Here is a 12,198-nt window from a genome sequence, read left to right on the forward strand (position 1 = left end):
GGTCCCTCTGGATGGCAGCACAGCCCTCCGGAGTGTCGGCCACTCCACCCAGCTTGGTGTCATCTGCAAACTTGCTCGGGGTGCATTCCGTGCCCTCGTCCAGGTCATTGATAAACAAGTCGAACAGCACTGGGCCCAGCACTGACCCCTGGGGGACACCACTGGCCACAGGCCTCCAAGTGGACTCGGCCTCATTTATCACCACCCTCTGAGCTCTGCCATCCATCCAGCCCTTGATCCACTGCACCGTGCACTCGTCTAGTCCACTGGCCCGGAGCTTCCACATGAGGATATTATGGGAGACAGTGTCAAAAGCCTTGCTGAAGTCAAGGTAGACAACATCCACGGCTCTCCCCTCGTCCAGCCAGCCTGTCTTCCCATCATAGAAGGCTATGAGGTTCGTCAGACATGACTTCCCCTTGGTGAATCCATGCTGACTGCTCCTCAGCAGCTTCTTCTCCTCCATATGCCTGGAGATTCTCTCTAGGATGAACCGCTCCATCACCTTTCCAGGGATGGAGGTGAGGCTGACCGGCCTGTAATTGCCTGGCTCCTCCCTCTTGCCCTTTTTGAAGACTGGAGTGACGCTGGCTCGCTTCCAGTCCTCGGGCACCTCCCCTGCTCTCCAGGACCTCTCAAATGATCAATCAAATCAAATGATCAACAAATTCACGTGGTTTCACATAAAATTTGAAAGGATAGTGAGTTGTCTATTACTTTTTCAATGYGACTAATCATAGGTTGGATTAAGCAAGGTAAAATGACTGATAGATTGTCATGAAATGTTTTTCTTTTTTTTGAGGTTTTAATTTGGAAATATATTGCAACTTCTTTCTCTCTTTTCCTGCTTCAAATTTTGATTAATAGAAGACATACTTGCTCAGAACCATGGAAATAAATGAGGCAAGAATTTCAGAATGCTGAAAACGTTCAGAAGGCTTGCAATTCCAATAGTTTAGTATTGTTTAAAAATGGATTCATTTTTAGTATAATACACTGTTTTATTAACGTGGTAGCTACTGGAAAAAATAGGCTGGCCACTGAACATGTTTTTCTATTCAATTGAATAGGTTGTCATAAAATTTTTAGAGAAGGGGCTTAAATATTGTGCATGCTTTACAAGTTAGTTTTAGTCAGTTGTGTAGCTCTTGTAGGAATCTAATCTTAGAAAGCAGGTAGCTTGTTTTCGTTTCAGGAAGCTGTGGAAACGGTTGTTTTCATTCCACCTTGTTTTTCTCTTCAACCCACTCCAGGTCATGCTTTTATCRAGATGTTTTTTGTTTCTTTTTTTGATACATTGATGCCAAGAAAAGAGCAGCTGTTCTTTGAGAACCTGAAGACTTAATCTAATACACTGAAGGGGATAGAACAGTAGCAGATGTAACAGCTRCATGCATATTTGGTCTTCTATCGCAAAGTCCATACATCTTCTTAGTAAGAGAAAACATGTACAGTTCATCAGATGCAACAACTGATATCTTAACTAGATAGACATTTTCTATTGTGATCAGTGATGCTTTAATTTCATTCACTTCACATGAATAATATTTGAAACTTTTTAAAAGCTTTTTAAGCCTCTAAATGAAGAAAAACATAAAGCATTGACATGGAATTCATGCTAAAACACATACCTCAATATTTTGGGCAAGATAGCCGGAAAAGCCTTATTAAAAATATATATATATTTTTCCCCTAGAAACTGTGGGATTTGTGGCTTTTTTGGCATTTGTGGCTTTAGGGAAGTGATGCATTTAAGTTGTTTTTCATTATGAATAAATTTCAGCATTTAAAAATAAACGATTAATGTATTTCAATTCAGAACAATGATGTTCACTTTGAAATAACTTCATGTTTACTGTAAAGATTTGCTTTTAACTGGCAATTTACATGTATATTCAAACTGAGTGCTTATATCCTAATATTTGAGAATGAAAAAATCAAAATTTTGCAATAAGAAAAGTGTTCRTTGTACTTCATTTTCCTTCATCTTCAGCACAAGAGCATTTAATGCAGGGTGCACAAAGCAATATGTTCCTGTCCAATCCTGTATAGAAATGGTGCTTGATTGTTGAAGAGGAGTGTGTTGAATGGGTTGGTTGTTGTTTATCTATCAATTCCCTGGCTTATTTCTCTCCCAGGGAAAAAAAAACCCTCCTGTGGCTTGCAGTAATTCCCRGTAGGAACGTAAATCAAGGCTGTCATTCAGAGATAAGAGTTACTAATTGGTAATCAGAGTTCTTTAAGCTGTGTTGACCATGTGTACATTCAGTTGCTGCCTCTATCCTTCTGTGATTCATCAACCCCTATCAAAATTCAGTGTTCAATGGAAGACAGAGCAGCCCTGGTGCCAGTTATCTCTGTCAAGCAAGAACATTAGTCTGAGATCTGTAGGAACTTCAAGGAATAGCAGGTTGCCTACAGTGTGAATGTACAGATGAGCTAGGATTGTTCAGTTACTGATAAATAACTTCCACTCCTACTTGTAAAATGATAGTTACTTATACTGTATTTTTCCTTTAGTGAGTCTATTAAATACATGGCAGACTGTTGGAACAGTCAGCTCTGTTTACTTTTATCTTGATGTAAAAATTGTTGTATTTCTGTGGGTTTTTTTTTTTTTTTTTTTTTCCGTGGTTGACAGGAATTTGATGGCCACTCAGATTACATAAATGATCTGGTGTTTGCTCCCAAAGAAGGTCAGGAAGTTGCAAGTGTGAGTGATGATCATACATGCAGGTATGTATTTTGTTAAAAATATCACTGACATAGTGCTGTCAGGTCTTTATGTTCTGTTTTCTCTTGAATTATATACAGTTTCCTTCTGACTGGAATAGAAAAAGGTCAGAAATACAGGATACGTAGTTTTCAATTATACAGATTTTTCATTTGGTAATCAGATGAGTCAAGTTTAAAACCAATATACCCATGTGAACTGATTAGCTTACCCAAATTTATCAGCCTTACTAGTAGATTACATGACCTAAGGACAATACTGTACTAATAGAGTGGCATATTGGTAGTTCATAATACCATATACTTGTTCCAAAGCAACATAGTTAAGTTCTGTTTGCAAATGAAASGATAGGGGAAACATGGTTAAATGCTTTGGGGAGAGAAGAGGGGGGGGRRAAAAAAAGAGACAACAAAAAAAATACTGATTAAGATTTTTGTAGGACAAGAAGTTGTGTTTCCTTGTCAAAAGGCTCAGCCATCCTTTACTCATAGTGCATTTAAATTTACAGAGCTGCTGTTGTTCATCCCTGTAGAGTGGATCACGAATTGGGAGAGCAGGGGAGTTGCTGTACGTTGTTATAAGTTGTGGTAATAGTGATGTGAGTCTTCTGAAAAAGCATCATGTTTGACTTTGAGGGGGATCATTCAAAACTTGGCTCAATTAAAGAACTGTTTTAGTTTTTCTGTGATCATAGGGGTAATGTATTTGTTCTTTGAAGTTACCGGCTTGTAAGTTCCTATATAAACAAACAGGTAAGGTTTAGGTAAAAAATCCTCTATTTTTAGAGGATTTTAGAGGGAAAAAAAATCTTCTGTTTGAAGCAAGCTTCCACCTGCTAAGAGAGAAGAGCAAACAATCAGCTAGTTTAAGTCAGTCAAAAGTTTTAATTGAGCTGCTCTATCTTAAATAAATTGAAAATTTGAAAGGCCTGTGACCTTTTTTTTTTTTTTTTTTTTTTTTTTTTAACTTTCCAAGGGAACTTGGAAATGCTACTTTGACCAGCAGGCAAACTTTCAGACTTTCTACAGCTGTCCTGTATTTCTTCCCAACAAAATCGTTAGGAATTAGTAGCAGAAATGTATGACTTATTCCAAGTTTGTTCTGTTTTATCTCCTATCCTTGATTTATTCATTTAATCTAAATTAATATTATATATTTGTTTAAGAAAAACTATTTGAATTCTTTTTTTAATGACATGTTCGGTGTTCCTGGGGTGAGAGAGATCTGTTTTAAAACAATAGTCTTCTTGATACTAAATTAAAATCAAATGAAAATGTTATAATGTATGCTATCAAGATTTGAACTTAGAAATTTTGAGTAAGTTTGAAAAGCATTTTATGCAGTAAACCATGAAGTCTTTGGTTAAAAGCCCTGGGAAATAAGTAATTTTTTTTTTTCTTTTTTGGCTACTTGAGGTCTAATTTTTTCCATTCATGCATGTGGAGCATGAAGACTCTTTTTATTGAATTTAAAGGTTGCACTTTCAAAGCTAATGGAAAAATGCATTCCCTGGGACTTACCAAAATCATTCTTTACTTACTGTGTAATTTACTTMAGCAGTAGTGTAAGAAGAAGATTTTCTCTGTACTGAATTTGTCTTTGTTTATTTATTTGTTCTCATAGAGTGGTTGAGGTTGGAAGGGACCTCTAGAGATCATCTGGTCCAGCCTCCTGCTCCAGCAGGGACACMCAGAGCACGGGGCACAGGGCGGCATCCAGGCGGGTTTGGAAGATCTCCAGAGAAGGAGACTCCACAGCCTCCCTGGGCAGCCTGTGCCAGGGCTTTGACACCCTCACTGTCAAGAAGATTTTTTTTTTTTTTTTACTTTTCTTTTTTTCCCTCCAACTGCATCATCTATTAATTACTTTGGAATGCAGTACTTAAATTAGTATAAAAACACCCATTTTTCAGTATTTGCATATTGCTCTGTTAAGAGTTTCACTTTTAGGCCTTAATAAGGGCTTAGTAAATGTTTCTGCCTATGATTCTCACAGACTATATATAACCTTCTTCAGATCGTCCATTATTTGCACTCAACAATAAGATTRGTGGAGATATCTAAAGGAATTCTTATGCATTAAACAGTGTTGTCAAAGGCTGCTGCAGYGGTGACATCTCTGGTTGTTTCTTGGGTGGAAGACAGTTGGTGCAAGCTGAATACTTTATGAAGAGATGATGCCAATATATTCAGATTCTTTTTCCTTTAAAATGTTACTATCAAGTTCAGCAGTTCTTGCTCTTTCTTTTAATCTTTGTAGATCTAGTTGCTCTTGCAACAGTATATCTTTCAAGCTGCAAAAGTAGAACTGAGCTAAAACAACTTCTGTATAAGAATAATTACAGTAACCGGCTGTGTAAGCTGAAATAGATGTGCTATATGTATTYATAGACAAGAGGAGCAGTATCGGTGTATGAATCTTGTGATTCTGTGCTCCTGKTATCTTAAAATGAATAGCCTGGGAAATGCTGTTTATCTGAATGAAGACAGTTTTAGAAATTGCATTAAAAACAACTCATTTTGTTGCAGTTAATCATATTAAAGATCAAAATTCTTGTAGCTAAAATCATATCTGCAAAGTTATGTTTTTTGAAAAAAAGTTTTTTTTCTTTTGCAAAGTGCATAAGGAGGGAGTTCTGATACCCAGGTCTGCGCTAAGTTCTGCAATGGGGAAGTGTTAGTTAGAAAGTACACTGTGATTTATACATACAAAATTCTTTATTTTAGTCAGTAAAAGAAAATAAAGGGCTAGTAATTACTGTTTATTTATCTTTGGCATTACATCTGTCTCTTTGTATGAACATCTACAGTCTCTTTCTATTGTTTACTAAATAGCCTTGTATATTTATAGTAGGAAGGCAAACAAAACTTGGAAAGGGCCTCCCCTAGGTAGCTTTGTATGTTGTTTCATTAGCTCTTCATGACTTGCACACTCTAAGAAAGCCCTTGTAGAATCCAGGCACTTGCCTTTTTCCTGGAGGGCACAAAAGCAGCCTTAGTGTTAGTGTTTTACTAGTGTTTTACTTAGTGTTTTACTAGAGTAAAAGGTGGATTTGTTGCATTTTGCATCTCAGTAAAAGTGAGTTTTTAAAAAAATACGTATTTTTGAATAATTTTTTTCCTGCTCTCAGAACAATAGAGAACAAAAATCTGTGGGAATATAATAGTGTGAACTATAATAGTGTGAAGCAATATAGAACTTTTTTTTCTTATAAATACATTTTTTCTGTTGGGACTTTAGTTTCTGTTAGGGACTTTTTACGGAAGTTGATCTGGGATTTTTGCAAACATGGATGGCTACCGCCTGGGCTGCGATGTGATGCAGAACATCTTATATTTTTCCTTTGGGTGTGGGGTTTTTTTTTATTTTTAGCCAAAGCAATACAGGAGAGGAAAAAAATCTTCCCTGTAATTAAGTGTTGTATCTTCATCTACAGCGTTTGAAGGTGTATGAGTATAACATCCCTCAAATAACTTTGTTATATCTTCAGCAGACAAAGAAAGATTAAGGAAATTCCACTATGGAATAGCTTAAGTTAGATATTTGCAAATAAACCTTGGACCTTTTTAAGAATAGGTCAAGCAGTAATTGTGAGTAATGGCTTAAGTACAGATGATTGTGGTAGGGGAATTATATTAGAGGTTTCTTCTAGCTCACAGCTCTGTTCCACTATTCTTTTATTTATTTATTTATTTATTTACTTCTAATTTGTGGGGAATTGAGAAGTGCCTGAAAGTCGCAATATATTTTCTCCTTAATCTTCCTAATTATGATTCTTTTTTTCTTAGTATAATTTACTCTTCAAAAAGATAGAATATAAAATAAGGGCAATCTTTATTGCCATAGATAGTTTAATGAATACTTTGCTAGCTTTAATAGAAGGCCATTGTGTGGAAAAAATGCTCTACATAGACAGCATATCATCTGTATTTGTGACTTACATAAATTACAATTGTAATTGGAGTATTTCCATACTTTGAGATAACAGTAGTTGCTGTATATTTGTTAATCATATGATGCACACAGTGAATTGTTGGTATACTTCTTCAATGACATTTCTTTATATTGGTAATTTTGTATTACAGATATGTGCAAATGCCATTGAAGAAGTGTACCAATTAGTTTGAAGGTTGAGAAATGTGAAGGAAACATAAAAGTAATGTGGAGGAAATGGGAGATTTTATTTTTCACCTCCTGCAACTGAGTTGACTAAGATTAATTAACTGCAATCCAATTTGGATAAAATTTTGAGTTTTGACATTTGTCACCTGTGTTGGCATGTGTCACTTTTCCTCTTGTCACAGGAATACTAAAAAAAAGAGTTTACTGAATGCATGTATAACAATAAACTGCTATAATAACATGAACTTCATGCATTCAGTGAAGGGTCCATTTTGATGTAGACTGCCTGATTATTTGCATAAATAATTATTAAAAAAAAAAAAGGAAGTAAGAAAATATTTTAAAAGCAGTATTTATGCCTTTTTATCTTTCTCCTATAGGGTTCATTACTGACAACTTTATAGGTCTGGCAAAATAAGAGAAAGAAGCTTGGCATTTTATAAACAACAAAGTTAGGGAGAAAGCTGAAATTTCTGTCTCGACACCTAATAACCTCCTTCACTTCAGGGAAGGAAACATGATGGCATGCTCCCCTGGTCAAAATGATTCACCGTCTTCTATTATATCATAATTTTCTCCCTGCACAGTAAATACACATGGAAAGTGTTGATTTGACTTGGACACATCTACAAGGCAAAATTTCTGGCAGTAGAAGAAAGTATTGTATGTTTCTAAATTACCTAATCAAGCAGATATTTCATTTTTTAAGCACTTGTCAGTTTTTTGTTTTGCTTTTTTTTAATAAGGACACTGATYCTTCAAGATTAGAGACCCTGTGAGCTCTACAGGGGAAACAAATATTTGATCTGTTGTGGTTTGGCATAAGAAGATAACATTGTTCATTAAATATTTTTACTTTATTTTGGTATACTGTGTCTAGACTTGTGATTTATTATTTAAGAGTTTTTTGAAATCTCTTAAATATAAAACTATAAGCACCCTGGTGAGATATAAACTGGAAAAGTCTGGAGGAAGTGAGCAAAAATTATTCTAGAATAAACAATAATAGTGCTCAGCTAACTCTAATAAGAATGTTATACTTAAATTTGACCTCTTCTAAGGCTTTATATGTATGGGAGGTAAGATACATGTGTATATTTCTGTACTAGTGTGTGTATATAAACACAGATTTGCAGTTGAGGTTGCTGTTCACAGCTGTGATGTTCTTGTTCTATGCCTGAGCTACTGATATTGTAGAAAGGGAGGCTGCTGAGGAGTAGCTGAAATTTAAAATAGCCTCAGTTGTGTTTTTGGTAAAATAGCCTCAGTTGTGTTTTTGTTGCACCTTACAAAGGGAGCAGGTTCACTGTGCATTAATGCTTGGAAGGGAAGCATCCAGAGTAAAATCATGCATCACCTGAGCTAGTGTTGCTCATTCAGCATACTCACTGTCAGTCAGTGTTTACTCCATATTATGGGTTGATTTATTTACTTATTTTTACTGCCTAATAGTAGGTTCCCCTAAAGGAAAAGGGTAAAGTGAGACGTGTGACTTGCTTATTGAAAGCTTGTCAAGACTTCCTGTGATCTAGGGTACCTTTGTCACAGGTCCTTTTGTTTGCTTTAGATTCATTTTTAGCTTCTTATGTTTCACCTTAGTCTTGTCTTTCCAGGGAAAAAAGTGACAATTCATGCATTAGACAAGGAAAATGCTTTCATGCGTGGTCTAATTATTCGTTCTGTGATAATGTGGATGATTTAACTTACTTGTTACTTCACTCTAGTTCTAGTTTAGTTATATCAGCCAGATAAATACTGATCTTCCCGSTCTGTGGTGTCTCATTGTTTGGGGTGCAGCACAAATCCAACAATACTGAGTTAGGAATAAAGTGAGTAGGTGTCATCTAGGTTTCATGCCTAGATAACTTGTGTGAATTATTTGAATATTGGCCTCTCAAAAAGAGGCTTTGCCTAGTTTAACAAGTTTTAAAATATTATCTTTAATAGTAGAAACCTTAATTTTGCATGGTGTAATAAGTTATCGTGAAAGTTATGCAAATTTCATTCGAAGTGTTCTGTTGTTCTTTCTTCTTGAAGTGATAAAACATAAGTACCACATTTAATTTGGTCGTTTGCTGTGTTAAAACTGAATTTATTGAAGCATTGAAAGTTAAATTTTTTTTGTTTGTTTGTTTTGCTTTAGGGTCTGGGATTTGGAAGGAAATGAGAAGGCCCATTTTGTTTTACGTTCTCCTGGAATGAGTGTTTGCTGGCATCCTGAGGAGGCCTTTAAGGTTGAGCTTTGCAGGGTTTTTTCCTTTTCCTTTGAAAACAATATGAGGATGCATTTCTCTTAACTGATCCTTTGTGAGACACTAAGACTGAAGTTTAAGGAGCCAATATATCTTGTAACTGCATGACGGTTGGATCTGCTAGTGTGAAATCATTGGATGTGAATTCCTATTTACTCCTCTTCATTTTACACTTAATCCCTCGCTCTTCCCTTCAAAAATATCCTCCTTGATTATATGCATCAGTTGTTAACTGGTCTGCTGATAGAGTCTTGATTTACAGTTATTAGAGAAAAGTTCAAGTTTTCTTTTGGTTGTGATAATAAGGCTCACCAATAACACAGCTTGCTTTAAAGCAAGCCAAATTTTAAAAAGCATCTGTTTTGAAGTTAGCAAGGATTTTGTTTTGTTCTCACTTGAAATATGAGAAATATGTGCTGGGGGAAAAAAAAAAAAAAAAAAAAAAAAAAAAAAAAAAAACCCAGAAAGAAATCAATAGACCGTGAGTTGATATTTATGTCTGCTGTCCTGGAAAATATTAATCAGCTGGTATATGCCAATGTATTTAGCTTTGTTAGCCCTTGCAGTCTTGGATTTATTCTTTCTGTTGTACCACAGAATGACTGCCTTTAGCAGCTACAAATAACTGTTCAGATTACAGCAGAATGCTCATGTCAAAGTATAAAAATATTTGGATATTCTTCTATAGGGAAGAAGAATCAGTTTTCTTATCATGCTTCCTACCAATATCCAGCCTTCTCTAAGACAACTGTTGATGAAAGTGTCATCAAGTTGAATATTTGCTACTGGAAAAGTTGGTTAACATAGTAAAATTATTAGATTAACTCTACACTTGTACACAAAAATCTTGAAATATTGCACAGGTCTATACATATTAGCTTGATTTTTTTATTTTTTTATTTTTCCTTGACCCTAATCAAACAGCAGGAATAGCTTTCTTTTAAAGGAAGGCCCTTCCAGAAAGCTAGTACAGCTGTACAGGCTGATTTAAGGTTATTGGAGGTCTATGCTTACTGTACCAGACCCATTAGATGGAAAACAAGAATGTTTCTGCGATAGCTTTCTTTTCCAAAACAAACTTGGAAGTTGTTTGGAAGAGTATTTCTTTTGCCTTCCCTAAGTATTCTTAACAGCATCATTAAGAAAAACTCTGTCATCATTTAATCGGGAAGCTCTTTCTATAAACTACTTGAGTATTTTATATGGATGAATCAAAAGATACTATACAAACTCAGTAAGGACAAATGTAGATTCTAATGTAATCAGTATTTTTCTTTTCTTGTACAGTACTATCTCTGTCAGCTCTTTATGCTTGGAGAGGAAAACTTTTGTGATTGTGAAAGTGCAGTACATCTGTGGTTGAGAAATGGAGTTTCTGGGTGCCAAAACTATATAAAAAAGTGTAGATAAAGTGCTTTTATATATTTATATATACAAAGACCTATATAGATATAGGTGAGCGTGTACGTAGCTGTTGTTGGAAGTGCATTCAGAACAATATTTCCTGGTGTAATATGAAAAAATGCACTCATGTTAAATCCAACTACTAATCCTTGCTTGCCAATACACTAAGTTTGCTAATAGCTCTTAAGATTTAGTACATGCTAAGAAGGTTACAAAGTTTTATGAGSTTGCGCTTTTCAATTTCCCTTACAGCTGATGGTAGCAGAGAAGAATGGAACAATACGATTCTATGACCTGCTAACGCAGCAGGCAATTCTGTCTCTGGAGTGTGAACAGAAACCACTGATGTCAGCAGACTGGTGTTTAAAGAATACTCTTAAAATTGGAGCAGTTGCTGGAAGCGATTGGCTAATTTGGGATATTGCTCACTCCAGGTATTTGAATAACGAGAAGAGATTTCTCCGTTCTCCCCTTAAGTACTACATGGGGAGATGTGGTCACTTGATTAATTGTTTAGGTGATGGTGTGCATCACTATTGCATCACCTCCTTGGGAGATAAATGAAAACTCGACAGCATTTATGAAACCAATACAGGCTATTTGCTGATGTCCTCATGTCTCATGTTCATGGTTATTTCTACCAGTACACATCTCTTTTAAAAAGCTTGGAGTTTTTTTTGTTTGTTTGTTTTGTTTTTTCCATTTAATATAGCACCTCTACACCTTTAMATCTCACTGCAAGTTTTGTGCATCTGTGTCATTTCATTCTAACTTCTAAATTTTATACACATAATTGAACAAGAAGAAACTGAAAAAATCCCAGTTGATGTTAACTATGAGAATATTTGGTTTTCCCTCAGCATCTTTGACTAATTTGTTGTCTCCCCCTGCTTAAAAAAATGTACCTTTAGTACTTAGGGTATAAACTGTGGTTGTATGCAGAACAGTGGGGTGGATTTTTTTGTTTGTCTGTTTGTCTGTTTTTTTGACCAAAAATATCTGTTTTAGTTATCCACAAGATAAGAGACCTGTCCACGTGGATCGAGCCAGATTATTCAGGTATTAGAGTTGTTTGTTTTTTTGTGTGTTTTTTTCTCTGTATAAATATACCTATATGCAAACAATTTTGAGTTTCTGGACCAGGTTCTGTTTCATTTGAATCACTTTCAAGGGGACCCATTCTATGAAGTTAGTGAAACTTGTTCATGACCAACATTTAGTATGTATAAGTAATACTAACATGGATTTATTCTGTTTCAGTAGCGTGCAGATGGGACTCAGGGTGGTACATTGTCTAAAAAAAAGCCATTTCTTTATATTTAAGTATTTGATAAGTATGTTCTAAAATGTTAATGAAAATCAAATGGTCTCACACAAATGACCACAAGGGAGAGAGCTCAAGTTTGTGCTCTTCTGATAACTCCAATGGTGATATCTGAAAGTTGCAGTGATTTTAAATCCTAGATGGTCCCGAGTGAATGAAAATCTGTTTGCGACCACTGGATTTCCAGGAAAGACAAATACTCAAGTCCTGGTTCATCATTTAGGACATCCACAGGTAAATTTTTAAATTCAACTATTGGGATGTCATTGCATCTGTTGACTTTAAATCAAGTTGATAAGTAGTTAAAAGGTACAGTTACAAACTAGACAAAGACATGCAGGAATGCCAGCTGCTTTTTTTGT

At 35.5% G+C, this 12,198-nt stretch overlaps 1 protein-coding gene across 1 annotated transcript in view; it reads left to right on the top strand.

Moving 5' to 3' along the window:
• NUP37 (nucleoporin 37) overlaps positions 1 to 12,198 on the top strand; it is a 16,526-nt gene that overhangs the window by 3,596 nt on the left and 732 nt on the right. Inside the window, exons 4-8 of the mRNA XM_026038507.1 lie at positions 2,642 to 2,736; positions 9,000 to 9,090; positions 10,765 to 10,946; positions 11,521 to 11,571; positions 11,977 to 12,070. Coding sequence (XP_025894292.1) covers positions 2,642 to 2,736; positions 9,000 to 9,090; positions 10,765 to 10,946; positions 11,521 to 11,571; positions 11,977 to 12,070 — 513 coding nt within the window. The remainder of the gene's footprint in view (positions 1 to 2,641; positions 2,737 to 8,999; positions 9,091 to 10,764; positions 10,947 to 11,520; positions 11,572 to 11,976; positions 12,071 to 12,198) is intronic.

This window comes from Nothoprocta perdicaria, unplaced genomic scaffold (genome assembly GCF_003342845.1).
Source record: "Nothoprocta perdicaria isolate Ctin4 unplaced genomic scaffold, notPer1 scaffold_210, whole genome shotgun sequence".
NCBI lineage: Eukaryota > Metazoa > Chordata > Aves > Tinamiformes > Tinamidae > Nothoprocta > Nothoprocta perdicaria.